The sequence below is a fragment of the Rattus norvegicus genome, chromosome 5 (genome assembly GCF_036323735.1).
Source record: "Rattus norvegicus strain BN/NHsdMcwi chromosome 5, GRCr8, whole genome shotgun sequence".
Lineage (NCBI taxonomy): Eukaryota > Metazoa > Chordata > Mammalia > Rodentia > Muridae > Rattus > Rattus norvegicus.
In genome coordinates this window covers 163,596,944-163,621,471 of record NC_086023.1, presented here as the reverse complement: position 1 = coordinate 163,621,471, position 24,528 = coordinate 163,596,944, and the positions used below count along the sequence as shown (strand labels likewise).

General features: G+C 48.9%; 1 protein-coding gene and 1 long non-coding RNA gene across 4 annotated transcripts in view; one reads left to right on the top strand and one right to left on the bottom strand.

Annotated features, from left to right (window-relative positions):
• Positions 1 to 2,089: 2,089 nt before the first annotated feature.
• On the bottom strand, positions 2,090 to 2,956 carry LOC134487036 (uncharacterized). Its single transcript, XR_010066725.1, has 2 exons — positions 2,756 to 2,956; positions 2,090 to 2,317 (listed from the first exon to the last, which is right to left on the bottom strand). It is a non-coding gene; the product is annotated as an uncharacterized LOC134487036 (long non-coding RNA).
• Positions 2,957 to 4,108: 1,152 nt separating this feature from the next.
• The window catches only part of Mfn2 (mitofusin 2), a 29,901-nt gene continuing 9,481 nt past the window's right edge, over positions 4,109 to 24,528 (top strand). The window contains exons 1-13 of one of the 3 annotated variants that reach the window (XM_008764288.4): positions 4,112 to 4,251; positions 4,635 to 4,700; positions 8,809 to 8,987; positions 12,758 to 12,893; positions 16,572 to 16,734; positions 17,753 to 17,877; positions 19,148 to 19,256; positions 19,358 to 19,465; positions 20,674 to 20,827; positions 21,337 to 21,404; positions 21,516 to 21,637; positions 23,877 to 24,003; positions 24,321 to 24,425. In XM_008764288.4, the coding sequence (XP_008762510.1) occupies positions 8,813 to 8,987; positions 12,758 to 12,893; positions 16,572 to 16,734; positions 17,753 to 17,877; positions 19,148 to 19,256; positions 19,358 to 19,465; positions 20,674 to 20,827; positions 21,337 to 21,404; positions 21,516 to 21,637; positions 23,877 to 24,003; positions 24,321 to 24,425 (1,392 nt within the window). In that variant the 5' untranslated portion in view covers positions 4,112 to 4,251; positions 4,635 to 4,700; positions 8,809 to 8,812. Of the gene's footprint in view, positions 4,252 to 4,634; positions 4,701 to 8,808; positions 8,988 to 12,757; positions 12,894 to 16,571; positions 16,735 to 17,752; positions 17,878 to 19,147; positions 19,257 to 19,357; positions 19,466 to 20,673; positions 20,828 to 21,336; positions 21,405 to 21,515; positions 21,638 to 23,876; positions 24,004 to 24,320; positions 24,426 to 24,528 lie in introns of all 3 variants that reach the window. The other 2 variants (XM_063288356.1, NM_130894.4) reach the window with 2 other exon arrangements.

The window sequence follows — 24,528 nt, the reverse complement described above, 5'->3', positions numbered from 1 at the left end:
CATTACCAGAACCTACCATGTAAAGGATAGAAGGAAAGAATGAACTCCACATGTGTATCCCCTACATACATCATTCATGAATGCGCACACACACACACACACACACACACACACACACACACATACACACAAACATAATAAAAGTTAAAAACCATGCATGCCTTTTAGAGGATTCTTGAGTTTTGTTTTGTTTTTTTTCCGGAGCTGAGGACCGAACCCAGGGCCTTGCGCTTGCTAGGCAAGCACTCTACCACTAAGCTAAATCCCCAACCCCTTGTTCATTTTTTTTAAGTAGGGCTTTTTTTTTTTAAAGATGCATTTACTATATATAAATATAGTACACTGTCACTGTCTTCACACACCAGAAGGGGGCATCAGATCCATTACAGATGGTTGTGAGTCACCATGTGGTTGCTGGGAATTGAACTCAGGACCTCTGGAAGAGCAGTCAGTGCTCTTAACCTCTGAGCCATCTCTCCAGCCCGAGTTTTGTTCATTTGTGGCAAAGTTTGCCGGTGTAATCCAGGCTGGCTTCTCACCTGTGGTCCTCCTACCTCAGCTCCTGAATACTGGGATGACTGGCATGAACCGTTGTGTCCTGTCAAGGGCTATCTCTAGTAGTGACCATTTTCTGGTATATGTAATTCATATATGCTGTGGAAAAGTCAATCAAAATAGGAATAATTGACATAAGACCCCACCCCTTGAGGTTGAACCCCAGCACTCCTGGGACCTATTTCTAGTGGCAGTCAGCAGTACTGGAGGAACCTTGTCATTGATGGGTTAAAGGAAGGGCCTCCCAGTTCGGAGTTCCGGTTTAGAGAAGCCCGCATGGAGTGTAAGATTAGAAGCCTGGGAATGGGCTCAGAAGTTCTTTCTGCTGCCTAGGATGGGAGGAGAGCCTAGGCCAAAGCTTTCAGGGAGGCCACAGCAGAGGAAGAATGGAAAGGAGAGATTTTAGAAAAGCTCCTCCAAGCCTCTGGGAGTAAGATTCCACCCAAGGGAAAGGAAACTGTTCAGTTTCATACTCAAAAGAATCCCCTGGGGAGGCTGGAGATGACGGGGGAGGAGACACTCAGTGCACATGAGTCCCCAAGGCGAGGGCTGGGTGTGGCCCTCTAGTTCAGAGTCAGACGTTACAGAGAGGAGGCTGCCCTGTGGGCAGTGACTACAGGGCAGCTCCTGTGAGTCACCTCCCTGGAGACTGGTAACTGGAGTGCTGGTTTACCTCTGAGGCTGTTACATGCCTCTCTAGGGCAGTGCCAGTCGGGAGAAAGCATAACATGACAGCTAGGTGTGTCGGTGGGATGAACTACAGTCTTAACCCCTTAGGAGATAGAGTAAAAAGATCATCAGTTCAAGGCTAGTTGGGGCTACCTAGTGGGAAGCCTGCCTTAAAAACAAACAAACACAAGCAATGTCGTATGTGCCACAGATGCAGGCCACAAATAATTTAAAATACTCAGCTAGCCATATCCTATGCTTTTAAATACTTTGTTTATTGTTTTTATTTAATATGTACAAGTTCCTGCCTGCATGTATGAGATGTGTGCCTGTCTTCAGACACACCAGAAGAAGTCATCAGATCCCATGACAGATGGTTGTGAGTCACCATGTGGTTGCTGGGAACTGAATTCAGGACCTCTGGAAGAGCAGTCAGTGCTCTTAACCACTGAACCATCTCTCCAGCCTGGTTCTCCTGGAGGACAGAGAGGACACTGGATCCCCTGAATTGTAGTTACAAATGTTGCATGGGTGTTGGTTCCTCTGTAAAAGCCATCTCTCTTGGCCCCAGCCATATTTATTTATGGCGTGTGGTTGATGCACACATGTCATGGCTCTCGTATGGAGGTTTAGGGGACAACTTTTTACGAGTAGGTTCTTTCCTTCCATCATGTGGGTTCCTGGAGATGGAATTCAAGTTGGCAGGCTTGGTAGCAGCCATCTGTACCTACTGAGCCATTTTGTGACCACCACTATTAGCTGTAGTTTTAGAAGTAAAAAGAAATGGGAGTTTAATTAAGATAATGTATTTCATTTAGTCGAGCGAATCCAAAGTTATAGCAACATATCAATATGAAAACATTAGTAAGGTAGTTTGCATTTCTTTTTAATAATAAATATTGGGGCATCTCTCTACAGCAACTACATTTCAGGTCCTCAGTAGCTACAGGTGGCTGGTGGGTGTTACTACAGAGCCTAGGCTTGGAGCACTCCCAGCTTGGGGTTGTATGCTGTATCCCAGTTCTTGGAACAAAATAAGAGGCCAGTGAATGACATATGAGCAACTCATCATGCCCCGGGTGTCCTGGGACTGCTGTGAAAATTAAAAATTGCATGTTAGATACCCAGCTCAATGACTGTCACCTAGTAGGTGCCTGGTGCACTGTGGCTGCTGTTTTGTTGCCTCAAAGGCAACTGAAGGACAATTACTTCACCCTAACGGTCTGTTTGTTCCCTTTGAAGACACACTTTCAAATTATGAAACGCAAGTCTGGATTTCAAAGATGACAGGTGTTACAGGGTCATGTTCTGGAGCAACAACAACAAAAGGGCACGCAAACCTCTAATCCGCACCCTTATCGTTTTTGTGCCGGTCCCCTTCTCCTCTGTCCACCCTCTCCCCTCCACTCCCCCCCCTTCCCCTTCCCAACCCCTGCTTGACAGCTCGAGGCTCCGCCCTACCCCACCCTGCCGGGCGCTGGTTCAAACTACAACTCCCATGATGCGCTGGGAGCCCCACCCCACAGCTTACGTCATCTGCATAAGACGCGGGACGGTTATCAGGCACGCGGAGGCTCCTTTTGGAGCGCGGAGTTCCTCGACACTGTATAGGAGTGATAGGGTTGAAGTGACGGTGTTCAGAGGCCATCGGTTCATCCGGGCTTCAGCAGGGCTAGTGACGAGCGCAGCCCCCTCCCCTCCCGCTTCTCTCAATGTGGCGCTGGCCAGTGACGTGTTGGGTGTGATGGCCGCCGCGAGGCCGGGAAGGTGAAGGTGAGAGGGCGAGCGCGCTGGGGAGGGGGAACCGGCAGGCCCCGGCCGGGAGAGTCCTGAGCCACCCGGCTTGGGACGCTGGGACGCTGGGGCCCCTGGGCCTTGGGCTCAGGCTCCGGTCATACGGGCTTTTCCCCTGCTCCGGCCTCGCCGCCGGGCCCTCCTCGTCTCTGAGGAGGGGGCGGGCCACAGGACTCAGGGCTGGGAGGTGGGCTCCTTGGTCTCATTCCTGACCCCTGCCCCATTCCCGGTTTTCATCCAGTACTTTTCTTTTCTGTTGCCAGCATCTTTCCAGGACCCAGTACACTGTACCTCACTTACGGTGGAGGTCTTTTTACTTACATGGCTTCTCATTGCACCGTTAAGACCCCGAGGATTGGAGCTATTCTTATCCGTCCCTGACCCTAGCACCTAACACACCGAAAGGCCACAGTAATCTCTAAAAAGGACAGCTGATGAAGAAAGGCAAAGCTGTTGGCCTCCATCTCTTGTAATACTTTTATCCTGTTTTCCTTTCCGGATCATCGCTCCTTCTGTCAGAAAAGGACTCTTGATGCCCCAACCCCCTCTTGTCTTATGTAGGAAAACAAAGCGAGCTTTAACAAAGCGAGCTTTAGAGTCACAGCTAGTGTATTTTGGTGTCTAGCTTGGCTACTTGACTTTCTACATCTTCCTAGTACTCCAGGGGACAAGTTTACTCCATAGACTTGAATGGAAGGGGATACTTTATAGCATCAGGGACACTCTGGCTTTTATCAGGTCTAATACTCTTCCTCTCCATGCCCCTTCCATTTCTAGTTGGCAGTTTCCCAGTCCTCAAGGCCAGGCCTTGTCCTGATTCTGATCCCTTCTCTCTCTCTGACTGTGCCTTTGCAAAGACCTCTTTGGTGCTTTAGCACATGGCTAATGTGTGCGCGAGCACACCTGTGCTTTGTGTCCTTGTCATTGTTGTTTTTTCCTCCTCCCCCTCCACACTTCCTCACCTGCTCCCGAAGCACCTCAATGAGTAAGCTTCCCTCAGGGATGTGTTAGTTTGGCTTAACACCTCATTAGGCATAGTTTGCATTTTCTTTCCTGGTTGCCCAGTTGACCTCTCCCTTTTCCTTTCCAAAAGTTCAGACAGGTGGAGTCAACACCATCAGTAGCCAATCTGGACCTGAATCGGCACAGAGGAGACCTCAAGTTCTTTTCATCTTTTTGACTCCAGCCATGTCCATGATGCCCAACCTGTGAAGGTCCCTTACCAGCTAGAAAGTAAGTGGAAGATGTGGTTTGGTCACCATGGATCTGGATTAAGAGCAAAGGGGTGTGTTCTGCTGGCTCTGGGGTACAAGTCTCTTGGAGTGGAACCTGGAGCACAGAGCTTGTAGCTTCCAGCTTCTGCTTTCAGCTTCTACTGTATCTCCTTTCTTCTTCCATGGGGATTTCACTAGTTGACAGTTCAAAACATGGCCAAGATCTATCTCTTGGGTGTCTCTGAAGAAGTAGTCTCCTCTCCTTGTTTGTTTTCCCCTGTGCCGGCTCATTTTGTCTCTGCTTGGCAGAGGTTGGATCCTTATCATGGCTCCAAAAGTCTGCTATGCCCTTTACCCTCTGTACTGTTTGGCTTCAATTTCTCAGCTTCTGCTCTATTCCAGTTGTGCAGCAGACGATCTCTGGACCTGTTTTGTTTTCTCTGCTAGGAGTTGCTGCATATAAACTGGGTAAGGAGGTGGCGAGGATTCAAGGAGCCACACCTGGGATCCAAGCACCTTGCACTGAGTTTTGCTACTGCTATGCAAACACCTAATACTCCTCCACTAATAGCCTGGGCCAACGCAAAGCTTCTGATGGCCTTCAAGTGCCGTACTGGTTTCTGTTGAGAGTTGCGATTATTTCTGATCTCAGGTTAAGGATGTTATTACTGTACTCCTGCAACTTCCAGGGGTGGGAGAAGACTGCCAGGTGAATGAGCCTTTCCCTAAAGCGGGATCCTTAGAATTTTATTTGTTTGTTTTTTGTTTTTTCCAGACAGGGTTTTTCTGTATCCCTGGCTGTCTTGGGCCTTACGGTATAGAACTCAGAGATTCGATTGCTTCTGCCTCTCAAACACTAGGATTAAAGGCATACACCACCACTGCTGGGCTGGTCTTTAGAATTTTAAAGCCTGTTAGAAGTTTCTTCTCATTCTTCATTCCATTTCTTTTGAGACAGGCAGGGTCACATGAAACCGCAGCTGGCCTTGAACACACACACACACACACACACACACACACACACCCTGATTAACTGAGGATGACCTGATGCTCTTTTTTCTTGTTATTTTTTTTCCAAATTTATTTTGTGTGCATGTGAGTCACGGTGCACATGGGGAGGTCAGACAACTTGTGGGAATTTGTTCTCTCCAGCCTTGAATTGGTGATTCTCCTGCCTCCATCTCCCAAGCTCTAGGAACACAATTGTGTCCAATCAGGCTCAGTGTCTTCATTGAATAAATAGCCGGATGCAGATCAGTTGCAGTGACATTATGTTTAGGTCTGCCTTTCTTCCCAGGCCTCTCTGCCACATTCATGTACACAGAGGTGACTTGGCCATATAGTGTTTTACATATTGATGTCCACAGGCACTTTTTTTGCATGGACCATTGGGTACAACTAGAGTTGTGGGGATTACTCTTTGGGAAATGCTGCTGTTAAACACTTCAAAACTGGGATCACTTTGAGGGTGTCAAAAAAAAAAAAAAAAAAAAACCCAAACCCTCAGAATGTGCCATTTAGTGTAACTAATTGTGGTCCAGTTGTAGTTTAGGGACAGGTACCATGTGCCTGCAGCAAGCCATGTGGTGGTAAAGGGTGGCCTATCAGGGCTTTCCAGAAGAGGAGCAGGAAGTCCACCTCCTCCCCCATGGGGAGTGGGGTGGGGAGAACTGGCAGGCAAGGCCCCAGATAGTAAGGGCTCTTTTGGGGCTTTTGTGCATGTGTTTTGCAAATTTGGTACTTTTGTGCACATGGATATGTGTGTGTACAGTTTGCTGTCTGGAAGGATTAAATTTCAGAATCGGAAGCATTCGTTCATCTTTGTTGACTGGCTGAGCTCCAACTACCTAGCTGGAAACTGCTTTTCAGGAAAGCGAATTTGAGTATTTAAGGATGGAAGGCTTTAGATTGTTTCCCCCGTGGGGGACACTCACTAAGCAGCCTGTACTTGTCAGAACTGTGGCTGGGGAAGGTGGAAATGAGGGTGCTGTACTCTCAAAAACTGGTTTTCTAGAAGCTCAGCACCTAGAGAGACATGGTATGATTTTAACAGTTCAAACTAGAAATCTTGTGAGGTTGTGTGGCTGTCCTCTGTGGGTGGTGACTTCTGAGTTATGTGTAGGATGAGAGTAAGAGTAAGCCAAGTGGATGGAAGAGGAGCATGCTTCTAGGCAGGAAGCAGGGCCACGTGCAGACACTCTGCCTGGGAACCAGCAGAGCCAGAGAAACGAGCTCGCAGCTGAGTGCTAGGTGTGTGTCTGCAGGGCTAGGACCCGGAGCTCGATCAGGGCAGCTCCAAACCACCTGAACCCCCAGCAGGCCCTTACCCTCCAGCCACTGGGCTTTTACTAGTGTGCATGCCCTTGAATCTTGCATTTACTGAACACTAATACCTCTTGGGCTTGCAGACAATGGCCAGCACCTTGGCAGCACCCTTTTCTGTGTGTCCAGCAGCTGTCAATGAACTTTTTGGTTCAACCTAGTCACTTGTGGGCTGGGCACTACTTATCTCTTCCAGCTGACCTGTTTACTCTGTTTCCATGGTAGCAGGTGTGGGAAAGGCTGGATGTTACTAACCAACACTGCTTCCCAGCACCCTAGGCTTGGTTGCTAGATGATTCTGAGGAGAGTCTTGTGATGTGGCTGTAGTTTATTACAGTTTGGGACTGTAAGCTGCTGCTACCTTTGAACCCTGACTGCTGAGCATGATGCGTGTGCCATCATTTCTAGTCATTGTACAACTTACACCATATCATATCTTATTTGTTGAACATCAAGAAGCCAGGATTCCAAAGTGAAGTGACTGGCTTGGATTTCTGCAGGAAGAACACAGGGGCTCTCACTTTGTGCTGCTGATTTCAAAGTCTTTGTCCTATGCAACCTCACCACATCCTACACTCCTTCCTTTCCTGTTCTCCTCTGCCTGCCCTACCCTCTGACTTCAGGGCACTCTTCCTTTGCTGTGTTGAGCTATTTTATTTTCAGTGCCCATCCTCGGAGCTCTATTGTCTTTCCTACTTGAGGAAATGTGCCTCAGAAGCTGAGTGTGGTGGCTAAGCCCATGATTGTAGCACTTGGAAGACAGAGCAGGAGGATCAGAAGTTCAAGGCCTCCATTAAATCGTTTTATTACACCACCCCCTACCCTTAGCCCCCCTCTCTCTCTCCCTCCCCCTCCCCCTCTCCCTCCCCCTGAAGAACGAAGGAGAAGGTGGAAACAGCATTGTGCTCATTTCCTTCTCCTGGCCCCTGCATTGGATGTAACACTACAAAAGGGTTTGTTGATTTGAGCAATGCAGGTTCGTCTCCACGTCAGGACCTGCCTTTCTGTTTACCTTGAAGATGGCCTTTCTCAAAGGCCCAATTTTAGCACTCCAGACTGGAGATTTTCTTCAGGAAAGCTTTCCCACAGGAGGGACCTTGTGCTGTAGCTTTTGGTGCTGTAGTTGGGTTATCTTGTGTGCTACTCATAAACAGTGGGGAGAGGCTTGATGGCACCATGGCTAGCGTGGCTCTGCACAGAGTGACAGACCACACAGCTGTGTTGTCCCCTCATCGTGGGAAGGCTTTTTTCTTTTCATGTCTCAGGCTCTGCTGGGGGAATAGTCTCTCTCCATGGTTGAAACTCTGAGTAGGACCATCCAAGGCTCCACTTGGGAACTAACCACATCCGAGAGACACTGGCATATGTTTTGGCTTTTGACCAAAGATCTCGAGGACTTTGGAGTTAGGTGTCATGACTTCTATGAAGATGTGAGAGATTGGGAAAAGGACACACAAGATAGACTAGCAGGAAGTAAAATGTCCAGTGTCATCACAAAACAGTATTCCCAGGAGGAACCGGTAGTCTTTGCTGCTGTCCTTTACTTGTTCATTTAAGACTGGGTCTCACATAGCCCAGAGTGACCTTAAACTCACTCTGTAGTCTCAGCCGGACTTGAACTCCTGATCTGCTGTCTTCAACTCCCAAGTGCTAGAATCTCAGGCATGTGTTTCCATGTTTGCCTCAGTACATATCCTTTTTTTTTAAGTTTTAGAAGTAGATCTCTCTTGTTTGAGGATCAATTTCCTGTGTCTCTGCTCCTTAAGCAAACAAATTAAGTAAGGCCATGAGGAATGAAGACCACAGTGTTCCTGGACTGCAGTGGCCATAGAAGGGTGTGGGCAACTCTGACCTTGAATGTACTTTGCTGTCATTGTCTGGTGTTCTCCTTGGTTGATGGTGTCGTGAGATAGGGCTACCTGTCTTCTCTACCTGAGGAGCTGTGTGTGTGATTTTGAGATCTCCCTTGTCTCTGAGGTACTGGACAGTGTTGAACAGGCAAGGCAGGGGTTGCTGGCATAGACAAAATCTGGTCTCAGGGATCTACAACCAGATGTTTGTGCATCCACACAGTGTGATGTGGAAATGGGCCCAAGTGTGCTGAGAACTCCCTTCCTATTTAAGATGTCTCTCTTGAGTGAGACAGGAGTACCCCATGTTCTTGGTAGTCGCAGTTCTCTTCCCCGATCTGTGCCCAGCAGCATGACCGAACACTTAGTGTGCCTGTGCTCATATAGTCTTGGTTCCCTTGCAGCGAGATGTCCCTGCTCTTTTCTCGATGCAACTCCATCGTCACCGTCAAGAAGGATAAGCGACACATGGCTGAGGTGAATGCTTCCCCTCTCAAGCACTTTGTCACTGCCAAGAAAAAGATCAATGGCATCTTTGAGCAGCTGGGGGCCTACATCCAAGAGAGTGCCGGCTTCCTTGAAGGTGAGCTGGGCCTCTGCTCAGGCAGGCCCTGTGAGAATTTGAGTAGAAGGATTTGGGGGTCCCAGATAGCTCAGGTCTAGGGACACTCAAGCCTAAATGGGTCATTGCCCTCAACTGTGTTCTGCCTGGATCCCTTTGGATTCTGAGTACCAGGAAGCTCAGGCAATTGCTATGTTTTATTTGAAGATTTTGTTTGTTTGATTTTTGAGACAGTGTTTCTCTGTGTAGCTTTGACTGTTCTGGAACTTGTAGACCAGGCTGGCCTTGAACTCACAGAGATCCACCTGCCGCTGCCTCCATATGCACCACTACACTTAGTCTGAGACAGGTTTCTGTGTAACCCTGACTGAACTAGAACTAAAACTCACTCTGTAGACAAGGCTGGCCTCAGGAATCTGCCTGCCCCTGCCTCCCAAGTGCTGGAACTAGAGGTGGGAGCCATCAGAGGTAAGTGAATCTTGTCCCTCTCAGAATCCGAGACGAGCAGGCAGGGATGTGTGCGCGTGATGATTGTCTCGCTGGGTAGAGCCTGGCTGACACGACGCCTGTGCCATCCCCAGCACATGCATAGGTGTGGTGGTGAATGCCTGCAGTCCCAGCACTTGGGAGGTTGTAGTGGGAGCAGCAAGAGTCGAAGGTGTTGGCTGCCAGTGAGTTTGTGGTCAGCTTGGGCTTAGTGAAACCTTGTCTCCAAAAATCAACCAAAGCCAAAAACCTAAAGGCCGGTAGACTGAGGTTTGAGAGTAACCTGACAGCTGAGTGTCAGTGTGACTGAACTAGCTTTGCCCACAGCCCGTGAGTTAGTCACCTTTGGCCCAGTTCTGGCTGCCGTAGCATCCAGCACTGTTGGGTGTTGGTTATTCTGGACAGGGTGCCCTGGTTGGCGTTTTTATATTGGCAGTTGAAGCGCCAGTAGCAAACTCATGGCACTGCCTTTTCTCCCGTTACTAATTTGAGCACAGCCTCCGTCAGTGAGGACTGCTTCCTAGAGCCCCTCTCTGAGAGCAGCTCCAGCCACCAGTTGTCTCAGGCTCCCTCTAGGTCTGGGTCCCATCTGTGGAGACTCGTGCTTTGTCTTCTCTGTCTGTGGTTTTCTTGTGTGTGGAAGAGGAGTTCGTATGAGACTTAAGAATTTTCAGGTTTTTCTGCAGACTTGACAGAGCCCGTGGTGGTGCTGCAGGGATTGACCCCTAGCTAGCTCAGGTGGAACGTGTCTTCAGCTTGTTCATTGTCTCTCATGGGCAGGCCAGTACCTGAGACCCCATTAAAGAAAAGGGCCATGTCCACTTTGTTAACCTGCCTGTGCCTTGCCCTGTGCAGGGGCTTAAGGAGAAAATAATGTCTCCTTGGTAGACAGGTTTGAACCTGAATATCCTCCCCACCTCCACACTCTCAGCTCTACCACTGCGCTAAACCCCCAACCCTTCAAGCCTGAATCTTGCAGTCCGATTGAGGTTGAACTGGCTGCAGATCACAGCTCTGCTCTGCCTTCCCTGAGCCTCGGCTAGGGCTTTACAGACTGACCAGGCTGCTGCCTTCCCAGACTGAGTCACTCACTCACATGATGTGGACTGTCAGGTGTTTCCAGAAGGTGTCTTGTCATGGTTCTTTGATGTGTCTCTTTGTGAAAATACGAGGCCCTTGTTTATTGACCACATGGAAGGAAAAGAGGCTGCGTGTTTTGAGCAGTTTTGGGACTGTTCTGGTTCTGGTAAGGATGTTTCCTTCCCACCCAGGCTGTTAATGAGACCTAGTCAACACTTGTTCAGTGGAGCCATGTTCCTGAGAGCCAGCTTCCTTCTATGGGGCATCGAAAAGGTCATGCCCATGTGCCTATATAAGGGAGGAATGTTGATGCATCTGGGCTGGGGTGATGGGCTGGGGTGGGGTATGTTAGCCGGGTCACTTCCTTTCACGGTACTAACTAGAGGGAGAACTCACTAGGTAGTCTGTGACATGCCACTTGTAATACTTCAGATGCTTTGGGGGAGTGTTCTTGGGACTGGGACCTGCCAGTCTGGTAATTTGAGAGTTTGCTGCAGGTTCAAGCAGACATCTGCTTGCCAGATAGCTGAAGCACTTGACTGGTGGAAGGGTGAGGGTGAGGCAGGATCTTGCTCAGTTCCATCTTGTACAGTGATTTCTTTTTTACCCATCTGCCTGTTGGGCACTGGGGAAAAGCCATAGAGTCATCTAAGCATCCGTTCACACAGCCGGTATGCTGCAGCTGCTGGCTCAGCAGTCACACAGCAGATAAAGCGGACAGGTGGGCTGGCTGGTTACATGGGAGAAGTACAGCTTGTGAGTGCACAGACAGGCACCTGCTCAGGTTACAGTGTAGCCAGGGAAGGCTTCATGGGCCCGTGCTGTCCGAGCTAGACCTGCGGCCAAGTGGGAATGAGCCTCACTACTCTACAGCAGTGTCGCCTATTCTTCAGGACCTGAGGTGAACCGGGGTGAGCAGCAGAAGAAAGCCTAGAGGGACAGGGAAGCTTATGAGTTTGGGGAGAAGGTGTGGTGGACTTAAAAGTAGGGGCTGACGAGGCTGTATGTCAGAGAGAGCCAGCTGGCCTGAGCCGGGTCAGGAAGGACCTCTCAATGTGACATGGAGTGGGGAAGGCCTATACTCTAGAGCCATACTGTATGATTCAAATTGTGTATCATGTACGTAAGAAATGAGACCGTGTTTGAAAACTGGCTAGAGGGCAGGCAAGATGGCTCAGTGAGGAAAGGCACTTGTCTCCTGCATCCCTGATTACCCAGAGTCAGTCCCTGGGACCTACACGGTAGAAGAAGAGAACTGATTCCTTAAGTTGTCCTCTGTTTTCCACATGCATAGTGGGACACATGTATGCTACATGCTAAATAAATGAATCAAAGTGACCATAACAGTGCCTGGCATGTGAGCGCTTTGTTAACGTTTACTAAGAGATATTGTGACTGATGGGGCGGGAGGTTCAGGGGTTAGGAACATTGGCTGCTTCGTATTCTAGTTTGGTCCTCAGCACCACATGGTGGTTCACAGCCATCGGTAACTGATTCCCCAGAATCTGGTGCCTTTGTGTAACCTTGAAGGCACCAGGCACAGCTGTGGTGCACACATACCCATGAAGACCAGACGCTGATAAACATAAAATAAAATCTAAGGAGAGAGAATAGGGCCGTTGGGATGGCTTGGCAGGCAAAGGTACTTACTGAGCAAATCTTGTGACCTGAATTAGATTCATGGAACCCAGGCGAAGGCAGGAGGAGGAGCTGACTCCAAAAGTTGTCCTCTGACCTCACATGTACTGTGGTACATAAAACCCCTCTGTCGTGCACACACACATACAACATTTTTTTTTTAAGAAAAAGTGATGGCTCAGTAGTTAAGAGGACTGACTGCTCTTCCAGAGTCCATGAGTTCAAATCCCAGCTCATAACCATTTGTAATTGGATCTGAGGCCCTCTTCCACTGTGTCATAAATAAATTGTAAAAAAAAAAAGTCCTGAAGCGTCAGTGTTCAGATATCACCCAGCACTTTGCATTTGTACTTTTTTATTTTTAAACCCCTTGGGAAGTTGCTGTTCTTATGAGAGAAGATGCAGCATGGGGGAACCCTGCCAGTCTTGCTTTCCAGTCCACAGTATGGAGTCTGGGTGTTCCTCCTTATGGCAGAGCAGGGAGTGAACAGAGGTGGTCTTGTGTTGGCGATGAAGGCCTCGGAACAGGGGGCACTGTCACTCTAGAGCTCCTCTCGCCACACACTAACCCACTGTCCTCTCTCTAGACACCCACAGGAATACAGAACTGGACCCAGTTACTACAGAAGAGCAGGTCCTGGATGTCAAAGGGTACCTGTCCAAGGTCAGGGGAATCAGCGAGGTGCTGGCCAGGCGGCACATGAAGGTGGCTTTTTTTGGCCGGTGAGTACTTGAAGCCCTCTCTGCTGCTTCTTTTCCTGGTGTGGGGGTGGGGGTAGATGCAGGTGAGGAGGGAGGCCCTCTCTGCTGGGAGCAGTGGCAAACCTGAGTTCATATGTTTCTTTTGATTTTTTTTTTTAAAGGAACACTGCTTTATTTTATTTTTTGGGTTTTTTGTTTGTTTGTTTTTGTTTTTTGGAGACAGGGTTTCTCTGTAACCCTGGCTGTCCTGGAACTCCTCTTGTAGACCAGACTGGCCTCAAACTCACAGAGATCTGCCTGCCTTTCCAGAGTGCTAGCCACTACCATCGGCTAGAGCTTTTTTTTTTTTTTTTTTGGTTCTTTTTTTCGGAGCTGGGGACCGAACCCAGGGCCTTGCGTTTCCTAGGCAAGCGCTCTACCACTGAGCTAAATCCCCAGCCCCGAGCTTTTTTTTTTTTTAACTACATTTTTATTTATTTGTTGGAGACGTGTGAAGGTCAAGACAGCTTATGAGAGTCAGTTCCCTCCTTCTGTCTTAGCAGATCAAACTCAAGTTGTCTGGATTATCAGCAAATGTTTTTACTGAAACACTCATCCATCTCGCCAGGTCTTTTTATTTTTAATTGTGGTAACTTAACATAGAAATCTTCATGGAAGTTGCTGTAGATGGAGCCCGGGACCTCACACATGTGGCTCTATGTCTGTCACTGACTGAGCTGTGCCTAGCTCCTGGCTCAGCCGTTGGGAGCTGTGTGTCCCTGGTGAGAAGCCGATGGTGCCTGTCTGCTGTGTGGCTAGTCCCTGAGCCTAGCATCTTGTGGAACGGAAATGGTTTCTAGTGAGTGGTGGCTTTCTGATCCCTACTCACCTCAGCCCTTGGCAGCCTCTATCATAACCTCAAGCCAGCTGCCATGGTCATCTCACCTCAGCCTCCTCAGCGCTGGGATTTGATTGTACGTAATCCTAAGTAGGAAGCCTAAACTTGAGGGAGAGTTTACTGCTCTAGATACCACACACATGGAATCGTAGTGTTTTCTGGAGCTTGGTTGTTTGAGACGCGACGGGGTCGTCTGTGTAGCCGCTGTGTAAACTAGGTTGCTCTCAAACTCATGGAGATCCTCCTGCCTCTGTCTCCTGAGAGCTAGGACTAAAGACATTTGTTACAGCATCCGGCAGGATTTCTCATCCAGTTATGGACTTGTCTCAGCACAGTGTCCTCACGGTTGGTGGTCTGTGTAGCATGTGTCAGAACTGTCTCTGTGTATGTGTGTGGGGCTGGTGATTGTTGATGCTGTGTATCTTCCTCAGTTGCTCTCTACTGAGGCAAGTTCTCACTAAAACCGGAACTGGCTAATTCCAGCTTGTTTAGGTAGCCAGGTTGCCCCCAGGAGTAAAGAGCTGGGATTGCAGGTGGCTGCCACACCTCCCTGCGGCTCTCATAGGCTCTGGGGATCTCCCCAGCCCAGCTTCTTCCTTGTAAGGCTGACTATTTCATTGTATGTGCATCTGACATTTTATTTGTTCTTCTCCACAAACATTTGGGTTGTTTTGCCTTTTTTTTTCCAGAGCTGAGGACCGAACCCAGGGCCTTGTACTTGCTAGGCAAGCGCTCTACCACTGAGCTAAATCCCTAACCCCTGTTTTGGCTTTTTGATGGTAACATAATATCACTGTGTATAGTGTGTAGATGTCCTTTCTGGTCCCTGCTTTGGGTGTGTTCTTGGAAGTGGGATTGGTGGAGAATGCTGCCATTCTGTTCTGAAGCTTCCTAGGTTCCGCTGCTGTTTTCTTCAGCAGCTGCACCGTTGTCCAGTACCCAGCAGTGCACCTGGGTACATGTCTGTCTGCACACCCTTGTCCACACGGTTCTCTGTCATGATAGCAGCCATGCCTCTGTGAGAGTCACAGCCTCATGTGGGATTTTTTGTTTTTATTTATTTGTTTTAGTTTTGTGTTTGGAGATGAGGGCTTACATGCTGTCCAGACAAGTCTTCAGCTCCTGGGCTCAGGTGGTCCTGCACTGTCTAAGCACTGGGCCTCCGTTGGTCTCCAGTGTGGGTAATGATGTTGAGCTGCTTTTCATGTGTTGTTGGCCTTTTACATATCTAGGAGCCATGTCTGTTCCTTAAGTAGGTTCTTTTGGTTATTGTTGCATTATAGGAACTTTTAAATATATTGGTGGGCCTTCCTTAGAGGTTATTTATTTTTTACTGTGTTTATGAGTATACTCACAGAAGCATGCCTCTCAGTACAGGCCTGTGGCATTAGATCCTGCTGGAGCTAGAGTTACAGACAGCTGTGAGCTGCCCAACATGGACTGACCCTGGGTTGTCTAAGAGCAGTGGAAACTCTCAACCACTGAACCCTTTGGGGGTTGAATGACCCTTTTACAGAGGTCACCTAAGACAATCAGAAAACACAGATTTTACATTGTGACTCATTACAGTAGTAAAATTATAGTTAACAAAGTAGCAACAAAAATAAGTTTTATGATTGGGGTCACCACAGCATAAGGAACTGTATTGAACTGCAGCATTAGAAAGGTTGAGAACACTGCACTGAGACATCTAGCTGTCCATCCCTTTAAATATGTTCTGTATATTTATAGATCCTAGGCATTCTGTGGGCTACCTTTTCACTTTGTCCAATCTTCGATGTGTCTTGAACTCTTTCCCTCTCTGTTGTGGTATCATATCTAAACAGTAACTGCTGAAGCCTCCCTCTCGTTTTAAGATTTTAAATGTTATAAGGAGAATCAGGCACAAAAGAACCACACCCAAAGCTGAGGTGTGTTTCAGTTTGCTAAGTTTGGTGTGCACGAAGCCCTGGGGCCCAGCAGAATGGAGTACACACCTCCAGTCCCAGCGCTCTGAAGGTAGCAGCAGGGGGATTACGAGCTTAAGGTCATCCTCTGTATGGTGTCTGAAGTCAGCCTGTGTCAAAAACAAATAAAATTCTACCCAGGCTGAAGGTCTCTAGATAAGGCAGATGCTTGGCACACGGTGGCACTGTAGAGTGGGTGCCGTGTCTCAAGTCCTATTCTTGATGATCGTGTTCTCAAGTCTGGCTTGTTGTTTCTTCATCCTCTCCTGGAAGGTGTGGGCTGGCCCTCACCTGGGTGCTAGTGCCTGCTGTGTCACTGGGCACGTGGAAACTGGTGGCCCTGAAGCTGCATGCTGCTGAGGAGTGCCATGCAGAGTAAGATGAGTGGTCAGCACCAAAGCCTAGAGAGGGCAAGTCAGCAAGTAGAGCTGTTTGCCAGAAGCAGAGCACAGAAGGGTGTGTGCTACAGAGCAGGAAAGGAAGCTCCCTTTGGCCTGGCAATGGTGGGTCTGAGAAGTGGGGCTTCCTGTGTGAGGAGGAGCATAATAGGAACATAGCCACAAAGCAGGCTCAGTGTGGGGACGCCAGGACTTGGGATCATTTGGACAGAAAGACAGCCCCGGGGCAGGGATACTTTGGAAGAAGGCAGCCTCCATCGATGCGTAATGAGCGCTGCTGGCCTGTGAGACAGGTCACGTGTTCACACCAGCCACCTGCTGCACTAGTTGGTCTGAAGTGATGAGGACATCACAGGTTCAGGCTAAGGGGTATTTTCCTTAATAAACACACGGCCTTCCTTTCAGTGCTGTCTGGGCACCATTGACATGGCAGAGAACAAGACTCTGGTGCCCTATGGCCTCTGCTTTTTCATCCTAGGACGAGCAATGGGAAGAGCACCGTGATCAATGCCATGCTTTGGGACAAAGTTCTGCCATCTGGGATTGGCCACACCACCAATTGCTTCCTGCGGGTTGGGGGCACGGATGGCCACGAGGCCTTCCTCCTCACGGAGGGCTCAGAAGAGAAGAAGAGTGTCAAGGTGGGTGCTAGCCAGACAGCTCTCTGCCTTGGGTGGCAGTGAGTGTAGTCGTGACTTGTAACAGCTAGCACATCAGTGTCACAAGACTCACCCAGCCTCCATGCTCATGAACGTTGTGGAAGACTTTGAGAATATCTGGGAGGATCAGAGTAGGGTACCAAGAACAAGGGCCCAGCCTGAGGGTGAGAGGCAGAGTGAGCTGGCTGACCTGTGCGCTGAGCAGGGAGGGGAGCACACATGTTCGTCTTGGGCTTGCCAGAGGGTTTCTGAGTGCTCTGGGAGTGTCATGCTCACCAGCCGCTGGTACACTCTCATATCCTGAGGCAGCTGTGCTCTGCTTGGAGCCAAGTACACATTTGATTCATAGGAAATTAATCATTGCAGGATAAACCAATGTTTGAGAAAGAGGCTTAAAGGGGGAGTGCAGAAGGCTGGTTCTTACAGACACCTGCAGATGGCTCCTCTTTCTGAGGATAGGAGTTCAGGCTCCAGCACTGTCAGGTGTCTCACAGCCTTCTACAACTCCAGCTCCAGGAGATCCAACACCATTTTCTGGCTTCTGTGGATGCCTATACACACACATGCCTATATACACACATGCACATGCCTATACACACACATGCACATGCCTAAACACACACATGCACATAGGAAAAATAATGAATCATTAGGAAAAAATAGTTTATCTGTGTGTCTGCCTTATGTGTATGTCTATGTGCTACATAGATGCCTGGTGTGCACAGTTCATCCAATGTGGTATTAGATATCCTGGAACTGAAATTATAGTTGTGAGCTGCCATGTAGGTGCTGGGAAATTAAACTAGGTTCTCAGGAAGAGCAGTCAGTGTTCTTAACCACTGAGCCATCTCCCCCCCCTTTTTTTTAAGGAAAAGGGTAGCTTTTTGGTCAGTCATCCCAGGTTGTTGTGTTGTACAGGTGACAGAGATGACACAGGACATCTCCTAGCTGATGACACTTCTTATTTAGCCTGATATTTATCTCCTTCCTCCACCATCAGACCGTGAACCAGCTAGCCCATGCCCTCCATCAGGATGAGCAGCTGCATGCAGGCAGCCTGGTGAGTGTGATGTGGCCCAACTCCAAGTGTCCACTTCTGAAGGATGACCTCGTGCTGATGGACAGGTGAGGAGGGAAATATGCTCCTAGAAGCCTAGTCAGAAGGTACCAAGTCTCCATTTCTGGGTTACTCAGGTTCAGGGTTCCTGTGCCCTCTCTTTGCTCTGTTTAAGTGGTGGTGCCTTTCTTTTTTTTTTTTTTTTTTTTTTTTTTGGTTCTTTTTTCGGAGCTGGGGACCGAACCCAGGGCCTTGCGCTTCCTAGGTAAGGGCTCTACCACTGAGCTAAATCCCCAGCCCCGTGGTGGTGCCTTTCGGGTAGCTCAACCAAAGCCTTGTGCCTCTTGGATTTCTTCCAGGGGCTGGTGGTCATTGTGCCCTTTGGCATTAGTGACCTGCAGATTCCCAGCAGTGGGTTATTTGAGTGATAGGAGGGCACTTAGAAGTGTTGGGGGGTGCCCTACATGTCATCCACTATGGTTGGGTTCTGCCAGTCCAGGCACCCATTTGTTCTATGAAACAAGGCCTTGGGAGATCTGTGCAAGCAGATTTAGGCTCCTTACTCCCTTACTTCCTTTCCTTCTGAAAGACCAAAATACAATACTGTGAAGACTGTAGTCTGAGACAGTTAGGATCTGTTTAATCATTCTGTTTGCCTTTGCCTGAAATGCCTTAGCAGTCCTCGGGACATTGGCTCTGGGAAGTCTGATGGCGTGTGTGTGTGTGTGTGTGTGTGTGTGTGTGTGTGTGTGTGTGTGTGTGTGTGTGTCTATCTGTATGTGTGTGTGTGTGTTAGGTAGCCTATGTGGGCATTTTGTTCCTCTTGAAGGAGTGCTTTGTCCCTGCCTTTTGGACATGTTACACCTACACCAAAAAACAAAAACAAAAACAAAAACAAAACAGCCCCAGTACCATGGCCTTGTGCAGTCCCTGACCTCAGATACAAACCTGAGAGTCGGGCGGGCAGTAGATGCCTATAATCACCTCTCTAGAGAGGTGGATGATTACACGCCTTTGCTTTTCATAAAAGTGATAGGTGCTGCTGGGTGGTCTACACCTCTAATCCCATCATTTGGAAGGCAGAGGCAGGTGGATCCCTGGTCTACAGAGTGAGTTCCAGGACAGCCAGGGCTGCACACAAAAACCCTGTCCTAAAAAGCAAGGGAAAGAAGTGATGGGTGCTACAAACAACCTTGGAGTCCTCAGTGGTCAGGAGAGGGGTGGGGGTAGAGATATCCTTACCCTCCCATGTTGGGTTACTTTGCAAGTCCCAGGGCTCTTCACCCTGGGGCCCATGTCCTGTGCCTGACCATACTGATTTATACCTGTCACCACCAGCCCTGGGATCGATGTCACCACGGAGCTGGACAGCTGGATTGATAAGTTTTGCCTGGATGCTGATGTGTTTGTACTGGTGGCCAACTCAGAGTCCACGCTGATGCAGACGGTAACTCTTTTCTCGCTTTGTCCCTGGGCCTGCTGGACAGGTGGCTAGTGGGGCCTGGGCTGGCAGGCCCCCTCCTCCATCAAGGTCCTGCTCTTGTTTAGGAGAAGCAGTTCTTCCACAAAGTGAGTGAGCGTCTCTCCCGGCCCAACATCTTCATCCTGAACAACCGCTGGGATGCGTCTGCCTCGGAGCCTGAGTACATGGAGGAGGTGGGTGTTTCTCTGGGAGTTTGGAGACTGCCATGAGCCATGAGCACTAACTACTCTGCTGTATGTCCCAGGCAGCCTCGGGTCTAGTGTCTTTCCTCAGTTAAAGTCAGTGCCAAAGATTGCCCATGTGTTCACTGCTGGCTTCAGTCCTTCCCTTCCCCTTCCATTCCTTCCTTTTCCTTGGTTTCTTCTGGGTCAAAAGAGCAGCCCTGCTGTACTTATTGTTGTCTTTGTTTGCTTTCAGGTTTTGTTTTTTGTTTTTCATGTTTTTGCTTGGGCCAGTAACTGGCTCACAAAGGCTCAGTGCATGCAGAGACAGGCTTTAGAAAGGCAGTTGGTGGGGTTGGGGATTTAGCTCAGTGGTAGAGCGCTTGCCTAGCAAGCGCAAGGCCCTGGGTTCAGTCCCCAGCTCCGAAAAAAAAAGAAAAGAAAAAAAAAAAAAGAAAGGCAGTTGGGGAAGAAGCTTAAAGAGAATGAAGGATAGGAGGTTCTTAGTACAGCTAGTACAACTCCTAGCTCTAATTTTCTGTGAACTAAAAGAAGAGTGGTTTGTGAGTCAAAGTGCGGCTGGAGCTCAGCAGTAGGGCCTTGGTTGCAAACCTGGCTCCACATCTGAGGAGGATGGGATCCACTCACAGTGCCTGACTGATATGGTGGGTATCTATGGAGGCTCTTTTCGTTGTTCCTGTTTTTTCAAGACAGGGTTTCTCTGTATAGTCCTGGCTGTACTAGAACTTACTTTGTAGACCTGTCGACCAGGCTGGCCCTGAATTTACAGAGGTTCACTTGTGCCTGCCACCTGAGTGCTGGGATTAAAGGCCTGCGCCACCATGCCCAGCTTGTTCATGGAGTCTCTTAACCCTTTAAATCCTACCAGTCTTGTATGGAGCTGGGACTGCCCACTGGTGCCTACTTGTTTTATAAATCAAGATTCTGGGAGACTTGGCTTGTCAGTGTAGAGGGATTTTAGGATACTTTCCTTCTGGGATACCAAAGAACATACTAGGCCTATTTTCAAAACTTGAGGCAGCCTGGGCCTGTCCTGTGCCTCAGGAACCCACAGAGAGGAGCTGGGAGGATGGTGACTCCCGAGCAGAGATGGTAGTGGGTGACCTTCCATTGTTTCAGGTTTATCCTTGTGCTTACTGAGCCTGTGGACTGGGTTTCCCCACCACTGCCCTGCTCATGCACACATCTGTCTGGCCCAGGTGCGGCGGCAGCACATGGAACGCTGCACCAGCTTTCTGGTGGATGAGCTAGGCGTGGTGGATCGAGCTCAGGCCGGGGACCGGATCTTCTTTGTGTCTGCCAAGGAGGTGCTCAGTGCCAGGGTCCAGAAAGCCCAGGGCATGCCAGAAGGAGGTAACTATGAGAGCTAGTGACTTCCTTTTACTTGTTATTTAAAATGTGGAGTCTCTTACTGGGACTGTTGGTGGAAACTGCTCTGGCAGTGAGGTGGAGGGAGGTTTTTGTTCCTTAGAGGCATCTAGGAGACTCCTTCTGGGCATATCTTTGAGGGCATTACCAGAGAGTCTTGCCTGAGAAGGGGTGATGCTTCATGAATGTGAAGTGCAGCATGTCATGGGCTGAGTCCCGCACTGGGTAAAATGGAGAAAGCCAGCCGAGCACCGCTGTCCTTCTGGATCTCTGCCCAGTGAGGTCTGGGCAAGCAGTCCCTGTGGCTGTTCCTTTCCTACCCTGACCGACTGCAGCCCCTCAGACTGTGAGCCAGGAAAGCCTTCCTTCCTCCCGTAAGTTGCTTCTTGGCAGGTGTTTTTGGTCACAGGGCTAGAAAAGCATCCTGGAGAGGGGATCCTCCCCAGTTTCCTCACCAGACAGCAGTTTCCTCATCAGCCCTGCCATTCTCCTAGGTGGCGCTCTTGCAGAAGGTTTTCAAGTGAGGATGTTTGAGTTTCAGAATTTCGAGAGGCGATTTGAGGTAAGTCTTTGATTCTGGTCTGTGGTACTTCTGTCCTTCCAAGCTCTCTCTAGCCTGGCTGTGAAAGGACAACTTAGCCCTCACCTCCCTCAGTTCCTCTGTCTGTTGCAGGAGTGCATTTCCCAGTCTGCAGTAAAGACCAAATTTGAGCAGCACACAGTCCGGGCCAAGCAGATTGCAGAGGCCGTCCGTCTCATCATGGATTCCCTGCACATTGCGGCTCAGGAGCAGCGGTGAGAGTCTGCATGTATGATCAGACCCGCATTAGAGCCACCTGGTCACACTGGTCAGGAGGGCCACCTGGTGTCTCATCATCCCACCCAGCATGTACAGTAAGGCAGGCTCTTTGTTGGAGGTCTTTCTTGGCCTTTGTGTTTGTTTTTAATTTTCAGGAGTACAGGGTTCAGAACTGAGGCCTTATATCAGCTAGAAAGGCACCTTACTACTGGGTTGCAGCCCTGGCCCAGGGTTTTGTTTTGTTTTATTTCCAACAGATTCTAACTATGTAGTCCCAGGTTAGTCTTAATCTTAAGATTTTATTGCTCCAGAACCCCTACCCCAATATACCACATTCCACCTGAATTTGCCTACCTGTCTGTCTGTCTGTCTATCTATCTATCCATCTATGCATCTCTGGTTGGCTCAGAACTCTCTATGTAGACCAAGTAGCCTTGAACTCAGACCTGCCTACCTCTGCCACATGAATGATGGGACTAAAGGGACATTAAAATATGGTTGGGTTCAGGGGTATGCTCAGTTTGCAGAGTGCTTACATAGGAACTCCTAAGCTCATCTCCAGTACAGACATATTGGCTGTGGTAGTGACAGCCTATAATCTCAGTATTTTAGAGATGGAGTCAAGATATAGGAGGATCAGAAGTTCAGTGTCGTTCTGTCAGTCTTGGGTATATAGTAAGTTTGAGGCGAGCATAGGATGCATGGGATCCTGCTTCAAAAAGAAAAAAAAAAAAGAAAAAGAAAAATTGGGAAATTTAAAGTACAGAAAATCACAGGGAATAATATACCAATGGTTCTACTAGAGAGACTCAACAGTATTGGCCCTAAGTTAGAAGAGACAAGGAGCTAAGTGACTTTGATTCTGTGGTCCTACCCAGTCCTCTGGTGATGGTGGGTTTGTGTGCTCCACTACCCAAAATTAAAGGTAGTGCTGAGGAGAGCATAGAAGACTGTAGGCTGTTGGGCACATGCCACACATGTTGAGGCATGGCGCTACCTGTTTTGACAGTGTAGCTGCTGGTTTTGCCACGCAGCCTGGTTTCCCTTCCCTTAGTTCTTGTTGGGACACTTGACATGGGTGCTGGGAATGTGAGGTCTGAATTGAACCTCTTCCGGGATCTCTTGAATGAGACTCACGGAGGCAGTGATTGATGCAAAAGCGAGAGGAGTTTAATCATTCTGACATGTCGACCTGTCGGGGTCCTCCCACTTCAAAGGCAGACAACCCTGAGCAGACTCTTAACAGGGAGTTATATAACTTGCAAACAGTTGGGGCAGAATTCAAACAATAGTAACTAGGCAGGATACTATGTGCATTCGGTGGAGCAAAACAACTTTCAGATCAACTCAGTATACCTTTCAAGACTTTACCAAGGAGGGGGTCAGTTGGAAGCCAAAGGTAACTTTGTGTGACAGTTTGGCTTGCAGCTTTTCCAAGAACTAAACCAGCTTTTTTCTTCCTGGAAGGGAAGGGGTCCTTGTGTTAGCCTCATATTGGCACCAACTCTGGCTCTTTTAGGAACTGACCACGTCCTTTTACCCAGTGACTCAGCTTGTCATGGGTGCTTTCCAGAGCATCTGCTGCTCCTGCCTGGAGGACCTCCCATTTCTGTAGCTCTTACCACACTTAAATCAGGGCCATGCCCTGAGGGTCTGGTAGTATCTTTTTTTAATTTCCCAATTCCTGGACAAGTGAAAAGTAAAACATTCTTTTGTTGTTATTTTGTTTAAAAGTTTTCACAATGTTATTTTTGAACCCCTGTCTTTGGCATGGCATATGCATGGGGGTCAGAGGGCAGCTTTGTGGAATCAGATCTCCTTCCACCTTTAGCTGAGTTCTAGGGACTGAATCAGGCTTGCAGAGCAAGGGCTTGGTCTGTTGAACCATCTTGCTGGGTTATCAAGTATTCTGTTTCCCATGTTGTTAGCAGAGCTGTTGTTTTTTTTTTTTTGTTTTTTTTGGTTCTATTTTTCGGAGCTGGGGACCGAACCCAGGGCCTTGCGCTTCCTAGGCAAGCGCTCTACCACTGAGCTAAATCCCCAACCCCAGCAGAGCTGTTTTTAACTCTAACCCCCTTCAGGTACTTCTCTTCTCTGTCACCATCCCTCCTCCTAATGGGAGCTGGAGGGATGAGGGGCAGGACAGAGTGGCCTGGGTGCTTCCCAGCTTCCCTTGGCTCCTCTGCTTGGTCTTGTGGGGACATGAGTTTCTAAGCAGTGCTTTTGTTCTCTCAGGGTTTATTGTCTTGAAATGCGGGAAGAGCGGCAAGACCGGCTGAGATTCATTGACAAGCAGCTGGAGCTCCTGGCTCAAGACTATAAGCTACGGATTAAGCAGATGACAGAGGAAGTGGAAAGGCAGGTGAGAATGAAGAGAAAGCTCTGTGTGGACACTCAGACTCAAAGTCAGTTCAGTGGCAGCAAATACCTAGGCAAGACACCTGGGATTCCCCAGCTTTCTGGGAAGCTTTTGTGGCCCTAATTCAAGAACACAGGTTTCCCTGGGCCTCCTTCCAGGGCCACCTTGATTGTCCATTTTCTTCCACCCCTGTGACTTCAAATCAAGAGGAGCTGGGAAGACTGTAGGGTATAGGGACAGCTGGGTAGTTAACTGCAGCCTCCCCTGCAGAAGCAAAGCTCAGTTCTCCTGATGCTGACTGTGCCCTCCCTTGACTGCAGGTGTCCACAGCCATGGCTGAAGAGATCAGGCGCCTCTCTGTGCTGGTTGACGAGTACCAGATGGACTTTCACCCATCCCCAGTTGTCCTCAAGGTTTATAAGAATGTGAGTGAAGCAGCATGTGCTCTTGGCAGGGACCATTGGACAGAGTCACCTTGGTGACAGCAACTCAGCCTTAGCTGCTCCATATCAGGGTCCCTGAGTGGAA